This window comes from Phodopus roborovskii, unplaced genomic scaffold (assembly GCF_943737965.1).
Source record: "Phodopus roborovskii unplaced genomic scaffold, PHOROB, whole genome shotgun sequence".
NCBI classification, from domain to species: Eukaryota; Metazoa; Chordata; class Mammalia; order Rodentia; family Cricetidae; genus Phodopus; species Phodopus roborovskii.
The window spans coordinates 12,152,351-12,168,807 of record NW_026126460.1 but is presented as its reverse complement, the minus strand read 5'-3'; the positions used below and the strand labels follow the sequence as shown (position 1 = coordinate 12,168,807).

At 43.0% G+C, this 16,457-nt stretch overlaps 1 protein-coding gene across 1 annotated transcript; it reads left to right on the top strand.

Moving 5' to 3' along the window:
* Positions 1-713: 713 nt before the first annotated feature.
* On the top strand, positions 714-3,482 carry LOC127226383 (gamma-crystallin A). The gene is made up of 3 exons (XM_051190366.1): positions 714-1,187; positions 1,285-1,527; positions 3,210-3,482. The coding sequence occupies exons 1-3, from the start codon at positions 1,119-1,121 to the stop codon at positions 3,480-3,482; spliced, it is 585 nt and encodes a 194-aa protein (XP_051046323.1). The 5' UTR covers positions 714-1,118.
* Positions 3,483-16,457: the final 12,975 nt, after the last annotated feature.

Sequence of the window (16,457 nt, the reverse complement as noted above, 5' to 3'; positions counted from 1 at the left end):
TGAGGATTTTCGTGCGGATTTTGTGCCTGCATTGCTAACTCTAGTTGAGTGTCTTTTTAGAGTCCACTCATGGACCCTGAGCAAAATGATGTTTGACTTCACTTCCTACATATGAATGGGATGGGATAACAGAAGCTAATCCAAGGTTTGACCACCCCCTATCCCTGCAATTGAGAAGCACTCTAAGTCAGCTGGCAGCAAAGAAGAAAGTTCTGATGGCATTTATCTTGGCTCGGGGAAACTAAAACTTTGGTGCTGGAAAACTAGACAAACCATAGCACTGGTTTTAAGAACAAAAAGTAGTAACCCTGAAAAAAAGGGTGATGGCAGGAAGAATGGAAATGTCCTATGTCTTTTCCTGATTAGAGTGCCTCAGATTCTTGGAAGAGCTATTAATTTTAGACCGAGAAGTGTTTAATCTCATACATACATACATACATAGCTTTTAACCATTAACTCAAAAAATCACACATTTAAAAATTGACTTTACTACTCTCATGCACTGAATTTGCTATATATATTTAGAGTAGAAAATTAGAGAAATTTTAAATTCAAAAGGAAGAAATAATATGAGGGCTTATATATGTTTACCATTCCTTGATGGCCATGGTTGACATATTAGTCTCTGCACAGTTCTAACCTTTTTATCCTAAGCGTATGTAAATTTAAAAACAATTGAATCTGTATCATACAGATAAAGACATGAAACTTTTTCAATTCGAGGATTTTTGTTTGTTTTTCTGCTGCCTCTTGGTGCCTCAGAGTGCTTCCGGAACTCATATGATCCTCATGAGCTTCCCACACATGGAAGCACTGACCTCCATCTCAGCACTTTCTATAGGCAAACATTGCAAAATGCTGGGTACGTAATGCATTTCTAGGGAGTTGCATAGGACGAGAAGCACGCCCTTTGTCTCCAAGATCATAATGGCTCTGCTGACTTTAATTCCTTTCACTGGAGTTAGTGAGGACAACTCGAAAATGCCAGAGAGAATGAGAGCCCCCTACCCCATGATCCCAAATGAAAAAGCAAGAGAACACAGAAATCCCTTTACGCATTACCCCCCAGGTCCCCTTTGTGCTGTTCTTGCCAACACAGCAGCCATCCTGCTATATATATGTCAGCTGCCACTCCTGTCCTGATCACACTCAACACTGACCATCTGCTGTCAACAACGATGGGAAAGGTGAGCCAAGAGAGGGCCTCCCAGGTTTGCGGAGTGCGTCCTCTCTGTCCGTGATGTGCCTTCCAGATGACCATGTTCATCCGCCCTTCCTTTACAGATCACCTTCTACGAGGACCGCAGCTTCCAGGGCCGCTGCTATGAGTGCAGCACCGACTGCCCCAACCTGCAGACCTACTTCAGCCGCTGCAACTCCATCAGAGTGGACAGTGGCTGCTGGATGCTCTATGAGCGCCCCAACTACCAGGGCTACCAGTACTTCCTGAGGCGTGGGGACTACCCTGACTACCAGCAGTGGATGGGCTTCAGCGATTCCATCCGCTCCTGCCGCTCCATTCCTTATGTGAGTATTGCTTCAGCCTGGCTGATGTGGGAATATCAGGTATTCCTGTCTGTCAGTTTATTTCCACGTGTTCTAATGTTCTCAGCAAGGATTGGAATGCTCAACAAGTGCTCACACTAAGTATATTAAGGCCTGACTCTCAAACCTAAATAGAAGGAATGCATACATGCATGCATGCATACATACTACATACATACATACATTAACAGCAATGTATTATCTCTTACTTAAGGACATCAATGTTTACGACATTAAAAACAAAAACACAGCGTGACCTTTAAATTTAAACTGACTCAATAATCACATACCCTTCAGCCATAAAAGAAGGAAATCCTGCCATTTGTAATGACATGGATGAACCTAGTGAGCACTGTGCTAGCAGAGATAAGCCAGGCATGTACTGACAAAGGCCATCTGTTCTAGAAGGGAGAGATCTGGGTTGGAGATTGAGCTCTGTGGTAATGTACTTGCCTAGCAAGCTTGCAGCCCTGAGTTCTGTCCTGAGCAGTAGTTCTGTCCTTAATAGAAAACAGAACAGTGCCAACTAGATGCTAGAGTAGTAGAGCAAGGGACCAGAGGTTTTGTAGTGATGATCAGAAATCAAAAAATTACAGATAGAGAAAACTATGTTCTAGAGATTTGTTCGTATATAGCACATTGATAACAGTTCATGATATGTATTAGAGTCATTTAAAAATGCTAAGATGAGGCTGGAAAGATGGCTCAGTAGTTAAGAGCACTGGCTACCCTTCTAGAGGGCCTGGGTTCAATCCCCAGCACCCACAAGTGGCTCACAACTGTCTGTAATTGCAGTTCCAGGGAATCCCATGCCCTCTTTTGGTCTCTGTAAGCACCAAGCACAACTCATGTAGTATACTTATAGCCACATAAGCAAACACTCACCACACACATAAAATAAAAAACAATGCATCTTAAACATACAATAAAATGCTGAAAGAATAGATTCTATGTGTTCTCACCACAAAAATGATAATTGTGGGGATAAATACATATTAATTAGGTAGATTTAACCATGGTGCTTACTTTCATATACGATGCTATGCCTAATAAATACTCACATACTATTTGTCAATTTTAAAATATACATTGGGAACTCAGTTAATTAAATTTGGTTAGTTCCAGTGTATTCTGACTGTATTGGTGGGATTTTTTTTTCTTACTATACTCACTCACACTCACCTAGAACAGTGGGTCTCAACTTGTGTGGCTTTGTTCTTCAGGAGTCATTAATGACTAGTTTCTTATGAGACAGGTAATTAGGATTTCATGAGATACAGTCCATATTCCCTGTGGTTTTTATCCCAAAGAAAGAAAAGAAAAAGACAGGTATGCAGACTCAAAGCAAATCGGAATCATTGCACATCAATGTGTAGAAATGGTGGCTTCAAAGTGAGCTTGGTAGAATCTGGTTCCATGGGCAGTAAATGCTTTCACTCTGCCCTTTGGTGTTCATTCCCTCCACATGGGCTCCAGTTCACTGGTCAGGTCAGCTTTATGTTAGTGCATTTCCTAATCTGCTAGAACAGCAGCACAAGGAGTAGGATTAGGGGAGACATACTTGACAGCTTCGCCCAAAACCCGTGTTTTGTGAAGGTGCAAACAGGCTGCAATAGTAAGCATATAAATCATTGCTATTCCTCATTTGTCTGTCATCACAACAGACCAGCTCTCACAGGATAAGGCTGTATGAGAGAGATGATTACCGGGGCCTTGTGTCTGAGCTTACAGAAGACTGCTCCTGCATCCATGATCGCTTCCGCCTCAATGAGATCTACTCTATGCACGTGTTAGAGGGATGCTGGGTTCTCTATGAGATGCCCAACTATCGAGGCCGGCAGTACCTGCTCAGGCCTGGAGACTACAGGCGCTACCATGACTGGGGAGCTATGGATGCCAAGGTCGGCTCTCTGAGACGGGTCATGGATGTGTACTAAACCTCATTTTGCTTGTTACAATCCACACACATGTAATAAATATATCTTGTGTTCTTGGCACTAAGTGGTTCTTGTTTATCTTTAATATCTAAATTCTATTAAATGGGATCTTAGGAAATTTTCCCAACCCTGAAAATGTTTGGAATGCTCACCTACTTTCTCCAGTCAGGAAACAGTGCTCATTGGAAAGTTCACACCTTGGTGACCTCTGAGTCTGCAGGAGAGGAAAGATGAACACAAGCAACCATTAGAACCCAGGGAAAGGAGAAAACGTAGAACCTGCCTGTGGCTACACCACCAAAGACAAAGGATTGCTAAGGGATTTGGACAGCTGGTATCTAACAAGGAAGTACTCAAGGAAAGATGACCGAGGGGTTGGGGGAGATGCTCAGTGAGCAAAGATGCTACACAAAGATGCTAACACCCAGAACACACACAAAGCCGAAAGCAGTGGTGCACATCTGTAATCCAGATGTGCCTGCAGGAAGATGGGAGACAGGTAGGAGAATCTCCAGGAGCAGTAGTACTTGTCTATATTCCCCATATACCTACACTAGGATGGGAGACAGGCAGGAGAATCCCCAGGAGCAGTGATACATGTCTGTATTCTCCTTGTACCTACACTGGAGCAGGAGACAGGCAGGAGAATTCCCAGAGTTTCCAGGCCAGATAGCTTTGCATGAGCAGCAGTAAACAAGAGACTTTTCCAACAACAGAGAAGGCAAATACCTATACCCAAAGTTGTCTTCTGACTTCTGCACACATGTACAGTCACAGACATGCAAACATGCACATGCATCTATGCATATGCATATATGCACACATCTCAGATACACATAGGCACATCATTTTGAAAGTAAAGATGTACAAAGAAAGGGATTTAAGCAGAATTTTTAAATTTTCTTTCTTTCTCCCCCCTTTTTGGTTTTTTGAGACAGGGTTTCTCTGTATAGCCTTGGCTGTCTTGGCTGTCCTAGAACTAGCTGTGTTAACCAGGCTGACCTCAAACTCACAAAGATCTGCCTGCCTCTGCCTCCCAAGTGCTGGGATTAAAGGCTTGTGCCACCAACACCCAGTTTAAGCAGAATTTTCTAAAGGAAAAGCCTGATTGGTGAACCTTAGTAGGAAAAGTGATGTTATACTTGTCCTGCCTCTGTTACTTAGTACAGTGACCAGCTTAGTCCAGTTCCCTTAAGACATCCACAGTTCCAGCACTAACAGTTTTCCAAGCAGGGAAACCAAGACAATTAGTGGCTTTACTTTCTACTTTGTCTCTTTGAACAAGTCACTTTTTATCTTCTCTGTGTCTAAATTACCTGATTGCCTTTCTAAGTCCCAGAGAAATTATGATGAAGAGAAACAAATATGAATTCATTTTGTTATCTTCAAGTTATACAAGCATAAAGGAAGAAAATGCACATACCCAATTTCCCCCCTCGGAACACACACACACAACAAGGTCCTATTTATTTTGGACTCTGGTGTGAATTGTTCTCAAGGTTCGATTACATAGAGTAAGATATTAGCATTTTCTATTGAGCATGTCTCATTGCAAGAGAACAGCTCTCTGAGAGTATAATGTTTTCCTCCATGATTACAGAAGCAGGAAATGATACTCTTGTGCTGGCCAATTCCTTTATAGAAATCGCCAAGCTAATTCCAAAGTCCATACCAGATTTCCAGGGAAAAGCCCAAGCAATCCTGACAAAAGACAAAGGGAGGAATATTTGCATTTCACTGTTTCAAAACTGATCATAACACGGGGGAATCAACGTGGCACAGTGCTGGCCTGAGGACAAACTGTAGATAAACAAAATAATGTAATAGTCCAGAAATAAACCCCTGTGTGTGTGTGTTCAACTGAGTCTTGGCAGAGATGAGAAGAACATTTATGGGGAAGTAATAGACTTTTTAACAAATGGTTTTTAGACACACACACACACACACACACACGACTGGACCCTCATTTATATCATATATAAAAGTTCACTCAAAATGGTATAAAGACCTGGAATTAAGAAGTAGATCTATAAAACTTTTAAGACAAATCATATTCATAAGTATTTATGAAATAAATGAATTTTTTGAAACAAAGAGTTTTTTTAATACAGCATTAAAACCACCTGCTGCTAAGCCTAAGGACCTGAGTTCAATCCCTAGAACCTACCTGGCAGAAGGAGAGAACTTAAATTAAATTTTAAAAATTTAGAAAAATGAAGCTAAAGAAAGATTAATAAATTGACCTTTAACCCTGGGTATGGTGGTGTAGAGCTTTAATCCCAGCACTCAGGAGGCAAAGGCAGGCAGAGCTCTGTGAGTTCAAGGCCAACTTTGTCTACAGAAAGAGCCAAGGCTACACAGAGAAACTATGTCTCAAAAACAAAAACACAGCAAAACAAGAAGTTGAACTTTATAAAAATAAATATTTTATGTACCATAAAAAAAGCTTAACAAACAAAATAAAATGACAGCTTACAGAAGGGAAGAAATTTTTAAAATCATTGATTGGTTAAGGTCTTAGAATCTAGAATCTAAAGAATTTTTCAACTAAACAATAGCAATAAAAAATACATTTTTTTTCCCAAAGAAGACATATAAATAACAAACTAATGGGGAAAAAAATCTCAACACCATTAGAGATTAGAGAAATTAAACCCAATACAAGATGCTACTTAATGTGTATTGTGATGGATACAATAATATTTATTTATTTTTTGGTTTTTTGAGACAGGGTTTCTCTGTATTGCTTTAGAGCCTGTCCTGGGACTACTGTAGACCAGACTGGCCTCAGACTCACAGAGATCTGCCTGCCCCTGCCTCCCGAGTGCTGGGATTAAAGGCATGCGCCACTGAAACCTGGCAATACAATAATATTTTAAATCAAATTAAAATTTAACTTTTATTGTCGTGCAGAGAATCGGATCTAAACTCTTCTTTGACAAGAGGGACAACTCTGACATCTACCTCCTGACTGTGAGTGAGATAGCCAATGAGTCTGCTCAAGATGAATGCAGTTCCCTCAACTCATCCCTCAGCCTGGCCATGGAGGCCACTTACATCAACCATAACTTCTCCCATCAGTGACTGAGAAAGATACAATTTCTCCAACCCAAACCCATTTGTGGAGGGTGACATGGATAAGAATGAGATTGCCTCTGTTGTTCACCGTTACCGCAGGTGAAAACTTGAAGATGACATTGGCATTATTTACCACTGTGAACATGATGGGATCATGGCTGAAGCCAATGGGGAAGTGTCCTTCATCAACATCAAAACACTCAACTAGTAGGACTTTGGGCACTGTTAATGACTGGCAGCAGAAGGAAGACTCTCAGAGTGAGGCTGCCATCACCACTGAGCTGAAGAACAGCCATGTCATCTTGAGAACTGGCATGAGGGGGTCTCTAGGGTTTTATACCCTAGCACTGTCCTCAGACTGGTACATTCATTTCTCAGACCTACGGTGGTCTTTTTGGATGTTGTACCCCTTGGACTCCGGTGTCCTGATAGGATATGTCATTTTGTATATATGTTTCTCATACTGGTTAATGAATAAAGCACTGTTGGCCAATAGGAAAGGAAGATAGGAGGGACTAGGAGACAAGGAGAAAAGAGAAAGTAGTAAGGAGGAGTCAAGATGGAGAGACTGGGGAGACGAGACACCTGTCCCATTCCCCGGTAAGATTAGAGCACGTGAAAGTACTTATATTTAAAAGAAATGGGTTAATACTTAAGACAGAGCTAGCCTATAAGAAACTAGTACCTGGCCAACAACATTATATCAAATACAGAGTCTCTGTGTATTAATTGGGGCTGGCGTGGCGGCAGAACAAGACCAGTAGCGGCGGGAGGAAAAACCTTACTCGTTACAGTGTCCTGTTAGTTTCACAAATCCTTCTGCCTCACTCATGGAGAGAAAAAGCCAACAAAATTATATCTCAAAACTTTATGACTTCTGCCAGCGGTTGGGAATGTATTTATAACAGTCGCCATCTTGACCATGTGGCCTAGCCTCACCCCATGTGGTTCTTCCTTCTGCTACACCAGCTGCCTAGGCAGAGGGACAGTCTAGCCAGCTTCTGCCACCAACAAAATCTGTAATTCATTTACTTTTTGCCTTTTATTCTTTATCTCTAATTTCTTTTTTTCACGACTCTGTTGCACATGGCTTCACACTCTGATTTTTCTTATTTTTACCCAGTCTTGTTTGATATATCTGTACATGTGATTTAAATTTAACTATATATGTAAATGTAAGCTAACTCTACACAACTTAAATTCAACTGTACTAAGTCTCAAATATTTCTAAATTGTTACATGTCTTTAAATGATGGTAAGCATTTAAGGTTATAAAGGTCTATTTCAAATTAACAAAATATTTATGCCACCCAGTCCTTCCTGTAAGCTGTTTATAAAGGTTACGCTTCTATTATCAAAGGGAGTTTTTCTCTACCTCTCTGTCCTTTACAGGTACAAGTCTAAACTACTAAGTTAAAACCAGTTACAGTCAGGCTGGAGGGCTTTGAGTAAAACATCTCTCCACAGCCTCTCAGCCTGGACCCAGTTTTCCAGACAGAATAATTAATTATAGGGATAAAGCCTTATCTAGCCACCTATATGCTTAAGGCAAGTCACTAAAGACAAATTTTATATACAGTCAGATAGCCCTCAAAATGCTCAGAGATATAGAGAATATGACATTTAAAATGTTTCATTAAAAAGCTTTTATAACAAAGAGACAGGCCAGCTGCTGGCACCACCCATTTCCTCCAAGAAGACTGGTGGACACTGAAGAAACTCCACCCACAAAAGTGGCAATGCTAGCCATTGAGCAATCCTGCCTTTCCTCTCAACTGCTGCAAAGGGCTCTAAGGACCATGAACAAGAGGGCAGTGGAATCAACTTTCCCCACATTGCTTGGGTCAATGGTAGGTAAGTCGTCCAAAAGCTCCTAATCCACAGGTCTCATGCCATCAGCAGAAGACAGATGTCCATAAAGCCTCTGACTTCAACAACTAGAGGCCATGGGGGTGGCTGTCCATGCTGCCAGCTAGTAAGTCTCTGTTACTCTCTAATTATTCAGGTAAAAATTTATTCTTCTCAAGAACTCTGATGCTTTTGAGACTGATAGCTTTGTCAACTTAAAGCAGCAGCCAAGGCTCCAACTGTTACAAAACAGATTTCAGAAACGGGTATTTTAAGGTTGCTACTGTTTATAGTCTTAACATTAATCAATAAAGTTTTAATGAGCTACTAATCCAGTTCTGACAGAGTACTATACACTATACTATGCCACTATATGATTATAACTGTAACTATTAGCTCAAAATTAAGGTGCTTCATTGTGCTAAAGATCTGTGAGTTGTATGTGTTAATTCTTTCAGCCAAATTGTTTCTAACATGAATATGTGGCTAATGTGCCTAATATTTATGTTTTCACAAACTCAAAGGATTCTTGTAAGTTCCAGGGAGCCAAATTGGACCCATCCAAACAGGTCAGATTCACTCCAAATAAATATTCAACCTTTCCCTGATCCCAGGACTCCCTTCCCTCACCTGGGGAACCCCTCCCTCATCTTACAATTCTCCCCTCAAGTACCAGGACCCAAGAAAAAAAACTTTTTTAAAAAAAAACTTAACCTTGTCCTCTGCTCTGCTAACATCTTGCTGAGTCTCAAAAAGATGCCAGAGCTCCATACTGTCAGGACTGCGATGAAACAACCAGCTACCAGGACATGGCAGCACCCCAGCTTTCTCATTCCCCCAAAGATGATCAATGCTCCAAGTCAGCAGGAAGCAGTCTTGAGAACTCAACATCCCTATTCCCTAACCTGCCATGCCCAACCCCCCACCTTTTAATAATAATAAGAGGTGGGAATGTTGGAACCCAGCAGTCTGCTGACCCCACCCCCTGACAATGGGCAGGAAGCTCATGGCCAAGTCTTCTCTACATCAGGAGTTACCTGGCTGCACAGGGGACTCAGGTATACATGTGCAAGCTAGTTTCCCTTTTAAAGCTAGGGTGCCCAGAACGCCTCTCTCTTGCCTTGCTCTCTCTTCCCAGCCTCTTTCTCTTTCTCCCCCTCCCCCTCTCCCTCTCTCTCTCATACTTTTGGTTGGCCACCAGCTCCCCCCCCTTCTCTCCCCTCTACCAATAAACTTCACATGGGCAGTGAGTCTCGTGTTCACGTTTCTTAGGCGGAAATTTATAGCAAAAGAACAACAATCGCCACTGAGCTGAAGAACAGCTACAAGTTAGTGTGGTGGACCTGCTGTGCTTTGCTAGCTGGATCTGAGTACTTGAAGCTCCGGTATGTGTCCTGGTACCACATAAACGACTGACTCCTCAAGTCATGTCATCCTGGGCACCCAGCAGTTTAAGTCCAATGAGTTTGTCAGCTAGATCAACCTGAGCGCAACCTGAGCATAGAGGATGCCTGGGGCTGGAGGAGGGCAAGTACCTCATCCTCAAGGACCTCAACAAGCAAGTCATCCGAGTGTACAGCTTGCCTGATGGCACCTTCAGCTCTGAGAAGGATGAAGAGGATGAGGAAGAAGGAGAGGAGGAAGAGGAAAAAACTTAAAGGAGTTGGCTTGGTGCCCTCGTGTGTTCCATCCAGGTATGCTTGGACAGCATATGTGTGTCTCCTACTCTCTGTGGCAGATGGAGTAAGGTTTAAGTCCATTTGGTTTCTTTCCTTCAAAAAATAAAGAATATTCTTTACTATTGGAAGAACACATGGGGGAAATTAGAAACAGGAAACACAAACATCAAAAAACTGAGACTCTTTCTAAGGTAGAGTGTGAAGTCTGTGACTTGCTGGAAATATATTATCAACTGACATATCAAAGATGTTAATAATATTATCTTTGATAAGTATTAAGATGTTGACAGCCTGAGCCGGGAGGTGTTGACGCATGCCTTTAGTCCCAGCACTTGGGAGGCAGAAGCAGGCTGATAGATCTCTGTGAGTTTGAGGCCAGCCTGTTCTTCAAAGAGAGTTCCAGGATAGTCTCTAAACCTACAGAGAAACCCTGTCTCCAAAAAAAAAAAAAAAATGTTGACAGCCTGTTCCTCTGGTAGAACCTTGAGCTGAGTTCTTCTGATTGATTAGCTTGGCTTTGACCTCAGACTTCCCTCTGTGCTCCTGTCCAATCAGATTTGAGCAACACTCCTGCTCAGTTTACTGACTCTCTTCCACCCATGAACCCCCCCCACACACACACACACCTTCCTCATTTACCTTACTAGTAAGTTGAGCTGAAAACTCCTTATCTTTGATATTTCCTTTTAGTAATTTTCCATCTACTGGCACCAGGTCCCATCCTGCTCATTGGTTACAAACCTCCACTTTCATTTTGGTATTGGCTCTTGAGTCAAACTACTTTGCTCATTTCATTACAAAAGCCCTACTTTTATATCTTGTTCTGAATAAAGTCACTCTTGCCATCTCTAGCAAACACTGTCACTATTTTATTTTCATTCTTCCAAAATGAAACAATTCTTTGCCACTGGTATTGGTTTTTGAATGTACTTTTAAATTACTTACATCTTTGATATTCACTGTTATTCTTACCTTATAAAGGGGGAAATTGAGGATTGGGAGGTTAAGTGATTTTTCCAGCAGTTAAGGAAGCATTACCAGAAACTGCATAATATTTGTGGATGTGTGCAACCATGCTCCCCTGAAGGTGTTTTCCATAGACAGCAACCACTCAGAAGTTCCACTGTGTTGAAGGAAGTAAGGGGAAAACAAAGGGGACAGGAGGGCAGGTCATTCTAGATGATGTTGTTTGCAAGTGTTAGATCTTCTGTAACACAAACTCTAATTGTTCTTTTTTTGTTTTAAGATTTATTTATTATGTATACACTGTTCTGCCTGCTGGAAAAGGGCACCAGATCTCATATGGTTGTGAGCCACCATGTGGTTGCTGGGAATTGAACTCAGGACCTCTGGAAGAGCAGCCAGTGCTCTTAACCTCTAAGCCATCTCTCCAGCCCTCTAATTGTTCTTAATAATAAAAACCCAGAGACATATATTGGAGTTAAAGATGAAGATCTGATGGGAGATGGCATTCTGTAAATATGTTTCTCTTATTGGTTAATGAATAAAGCACTGTTGGCCAATAGGAAAGCAAGATAGGCGGGACTAGGAGACAAGGAGGATTCAAGGAAGCAGTAGGGAGGAGTCAAGATGTAGAGACTGGAGAGAACCGAGGCCCGGACCCTCTTTCAGGTAAGATAAGACCATGTGGAAATACTTAGATTGATAGAAATGGGTTAACATTTAAGACAGAGCTAGCCAATAAGAAATGTTAGTAACTGGCCAACAGCATTATATCAAATACAGCATCTCTGTGTATTATTTGGGGTCAGTGTGGTGGTGGGACCTGACTGGCAGGGAAAAACTACTCTTAACAAAGATCAGAGAGGCAAAGTGGCCAACCACTAGAGAGTTCTCACCTCTATCAATGCTCAGACTGAAAGGGGGATCCTGTTCTCAGACTGCATCCTCAGAATGCCCTGCTCTCCACCAAACCTCAGACTCTGTGAGTTCCTGTCTCCTCCCAACCATAGTGCTGCTGTCTCTACCTCCCTAGTGCTGGAATCAAAGGTATGAGCTATTTCTCTTTTAGACTGATTCACTGTCATGTTGTCAAGTGCTATCTCCTTGCCTGCAAGAATGACGCTCAACAACAGGATTCTTCTGCAGCTATGTTTATTGCGCAGCTCATTACAGCAAGTTGAGGGAAGACCCCGAGGAGGAAAAAGGGCCCTGCTTATATATGCTCAAAGGAGTCGTGTCCGTTACTGACAGGTGCAGCCCGCAACGGTCGTAACGGTCACCCCATGACGTGGATCACGTATCTGCGCCTTGCTGGCTTATGGACAGGAAACCAGTGCCATCTTCGGGAATGGCACCGGTGGCTCTCTACACATGTAGCCCAGGGTGGCCTGAACTCACAGAGCTCCATCTGCCTTTGTCTCTTGAGTCCTGGGATTAAAGGTGTGTGTCACTACAGCCTGGCTTCTAAGGCTGTGGCTGGCTTTGCATTCTGATCGTCAGGCAAGCTTTATTAGATCATGAACAAATATCACCACAATCTTCCAAGTCAATGATCATCCAAACCCTGAGAACATCACTTGTGCCCAGGTCTCCGATGCTCTAACTTTAGAAATTGTGAACATGGGCTACTGATTCAAGGCCCAGACATTGCCATAACTCATTTATCTAAAGAGGCCAACTCTCATCACTGAATCAACATTTTATTTCTAGGTCTTATTTGATCTTCAGCATGTCATAGAACAGTTGTTTGCTTCAGGGGTCCTTTGGGTCTGCCACTATTTGTGCAAGATGTTGAAGCAAATTCTTCTACAGTATCACATGGTATCAGCTAAGGAATTGACAGGAGGCAGAAATGCAACCTTCCCATATTTCTTCATCTGTGACAAGTCACCTACGAGAAACACCTCAAGGAAGGAAATGTTCATTTTGGCACACAGTTATAATCAGAAAAGTGTAATCTATCATGGTGAGGAAGGCATGCTGATCAGAAAAAACCAAGCATGGCTGCTGATTCTCATGTGTTAACCCAGCAGGAGGCAGAGAATGGGGACTGGGAAAAGATGGAGATAATACATCCCCCATTAGCATACTTCCTTCAGTTAAGTCCCATTTGCTAGAGATTCCATAGCCTAATAAACACAACACAGCATGAGAACAAAGCTCTCAAAACATGAGGCTGTAGAGAGCATGCCACAATCAATATGTCTGTAACCCCTCAGAGAGTGGCGACAAGACCAGGGTATAAACTTCCTGCTTCTTAAGACCTAGTATCAACTTCTCTTTTTATTAGGGTGGCATGAGTCACCACACAAGCTGCTTGGATCAGGAGCTGACAGCTGTGCAGGGGTTTTATCTGGAGATGCCCTGCACCTGGGAACTTTGGAACAGCCTGGATCCTTGGGGCCCACAGGATATTAGATTCCCAAACTCCTGCCAGGAAAGCAAACCTTCAATCACCTATAAAGTGGACAGCCAACATCCATGATTAAAACCCAAGATTATCCCAGGAAATTCTACTCCTTCCATTATAATGGACATCCGTGTGCCTGTTCCCAAGATCCGCTCTTTGATTTGTGTGCTGTAGGCACTGGACAAATATGACCTTCGTTTTTCTTTACAAATTGTCAGAGATCCTCTAATGCCATAGAAACAAGGGAGTGTACAACTTTCTTCCATTCTAATCTTCACAGCTGGCCAGCTCCAGGAATGAACCTGTGCCAGCCAGCTTCATCCATGTTGGAGCTCTCTGAAGACAGCTTCTTCATTCATGATCACCATTTCTCAAGGCCATCATTTTCCCATCCCCTCACCACAAAAGTCTGGGACCCGCTATGAAATGCCCATCTTCGGAAGAAAAGAGATCCTGATGCTCAAAAGGAAGCAGCATCTATTATTAGGAGAAGGCAGTGTCAAACCCAGTCCTTTACAAAGAGTCCCAGTTAATGCTGAGACATGTTTCTTATTCTTGACTTTTTTCCTTTTGAAACTGAAATTTTATACCACATTTACTCATTACGTGTGTGTGTGTGTGTGTGTGTGTGTGTGTGTGTGTGTGTGTGTGTGTGTGTGTACAAATGCAAGCCTGAAAATCTGACTTTGATTCCTGGGACCCATGTGGTGGGAGGAGAGGGCTGACTTCTCAGGCCCTGCACCTCACATGGGCAGCATGACTGGGGGAGAGATACTGCCCACCCCACCCACTAAAGCCCGAGGCAGGTGGGAGAGCTAGCCTGAGGTCATAAGAGTGGGAGAGCTGGTCCTGCCCCTCATAAGCTGCAGCAATATGCTACACCTGGGCAACACAGTAGGGCTGGCCCTGAAGGTGTAGGGAGATCAGACCCCATGATGGGAAAGCAGGAGAACTGGCCCTGCCCCTCACTCATCGCTGCAAGGGGTAAACGCACCAGGGCAATGCAGGAGAGCTCACCCTGGTGGTGAGGACAGGGGAGAGCTGGCAAGCTGACCAACCCTGCAACTACCCAGGCCCAGAACCAGGGTTATGACTCCAACATCTACCCCATCTGTGATCTGCTGGAGCATGTGAAGGGACCAATTCTGCAGACCCAAAGCTGCAGGATCTCCACAACACAGGACAACAGCGGGATAACCAAGTGGAGGTCCTGTGAGGGCCCAGCATCGATGGTGTAGTAGAAAGCAGAGGCCTCCAGCCACACCAATGACTCTTTGCAATGAACATGTGCAAGTAAAGATACATGGATAAAAGGGTTGGCCGCGTGCCTCACTGTGTCACACTACAGCTTCCACCGAGAGACCGATCTTTCCTTCTTTTCTTTCTCTTAAATTTTATTTTATTTTAGGGGGAGGTTGTGAGGGTAGATGGTGGTTATGAAGGGATAGGGAGATTAATGGGATGGAAATGTATGATGTGAAAGACACAAAGGCTAAATTAAAAAATATTTTGTAATAATTTTAGTTTTACAGAGAAGTAGCAAAGAATAGGAAACATTCTGGTGTTCTCTTCACCCAGTGTCCCCTAGCTTACACTATTGTGACACATTTATAGAACTAGAAATCCAGCACTCATACATTACTACTGTACTGGCTGATTAACACACACTAGAGTCTTGAGGAAGGAAGGAGCCTCCAGTGAAAAAATGCCTCCATAGGATCCAGCTGAAGGCATTTTCTCAATCAATGATTGATGGTGGAGGGCCCAGCCCATGGTGGGTGGTGCCTTCCCTGGGCTGGAGGTCCTATGGGCTGAGCAAGCCATGGGAAGCAAGCAGCATTCATCCATGGCCTCTGTATCAGCTCCAGCCTCCAGGTTCCTGACCTGCCTGAGTTTGTGTCCCAACTTCATTTGGTGTTGAACAGCAATGTGGAAGTATAAGCCAAATAAACCATTACCCACCCTTCCAACCTGCCAAAAAAGAGCCAGGCATGATCATCAGCTTTTCTTCACTGAAAAAAAAAATGACCTTTCATTAAGAGACTAAGAATGATCACCTTAATTGGTGTTACCGTTCATTTTATTTTAAAAATGGCTCGGAAGAAAACAGAGGTGTGTTCCATAGTATAAATATGACAACCATAATACAATAATATGAAATGGGCTTTATATGCCTTGAAGCCTGGAAGCTACATAGCACTGTGTTGCTATGGTTGCCTTAGTGAGTGGGATCAAGATAAATCTTTATTTCCTTCTTGGAGTGAGCACTGTGGCCCACTGTCCAGACATTACTCAGGACCAGGGTGCTCTTCCCACAGACACTGATGGCTCAAAGCTGAATGTGCCTCCAGCACTTTCTTCAGCCAAAGGAAGCTGCTGAGTCTGGGTTATCTATCTACATTATACCCTCCGTGGTGGCAGCCTACATCCATTTACTTACTTATCCTACATTATACCCCAATGGTGGCAGCCTACATCCATCTACTGAGCAATGAAGGAGTACAAAGTCCCAGCCCCTTGTTCAGTTCATGATAGCTCTAGAGTTCCCTGTGGGATTGGCTGAAACCACTGCCATTGTATTATCTTACAATTCTAACTGCATGACTGGAGGGAAAGGGACAGATGGGCTCAGTTCACTAATGACTTGGCTTTATATGTGGGTTCAAGCCAAAAGTAGTGTTATTGCATAATGACAACTGACTCAGGTGATATCCAAAACAGCAATAAAGGAAACCTTCCCAATGGGCAACCTTAAAAAAGGGAGCCTTGAGTTGGGCAGTGGTAGCACACACCTTTAATCCCAGCACTTGGGAGGCAGAGACAAATGGATCTCTGTGAGTTTGAGGCCAGCCTGGTCTACAGAGCAAGTTCTAGAACAAGCTCTAAAGCTATGAAGAAGCCTTGTCTGGGGACAGTGGGGAAGGAAGCCTTGGGCTAGAGAGTTGGATCAGCAGTTAGGATGCTTGTTGCTCTTGCAGATAACTTGAGTTTGATTCC

Coding starts and splice junctions, on each gene's coding strand:
- LOC127226383 (XM_051190366.1), top strand. CDS start 1,119: ATGTCAGCTGCCACTCCTGTCCTGATCACACTCAACACTGACCATCTG. Junction 1,188..1,284: donor TGTCAACAACGATGGGAAAG/GTGAGCCAAGAG, acceptor CTTCCTTTACAG/ATCACCTTCTACGAGGACCG. Junction 1,528..3,209: donor CCTGCCGCTCCATTCCTTAT/GTGAGTATTGCT, acceptor TCATCACAACAG/ACCAGCTCTCACAGGATAAG.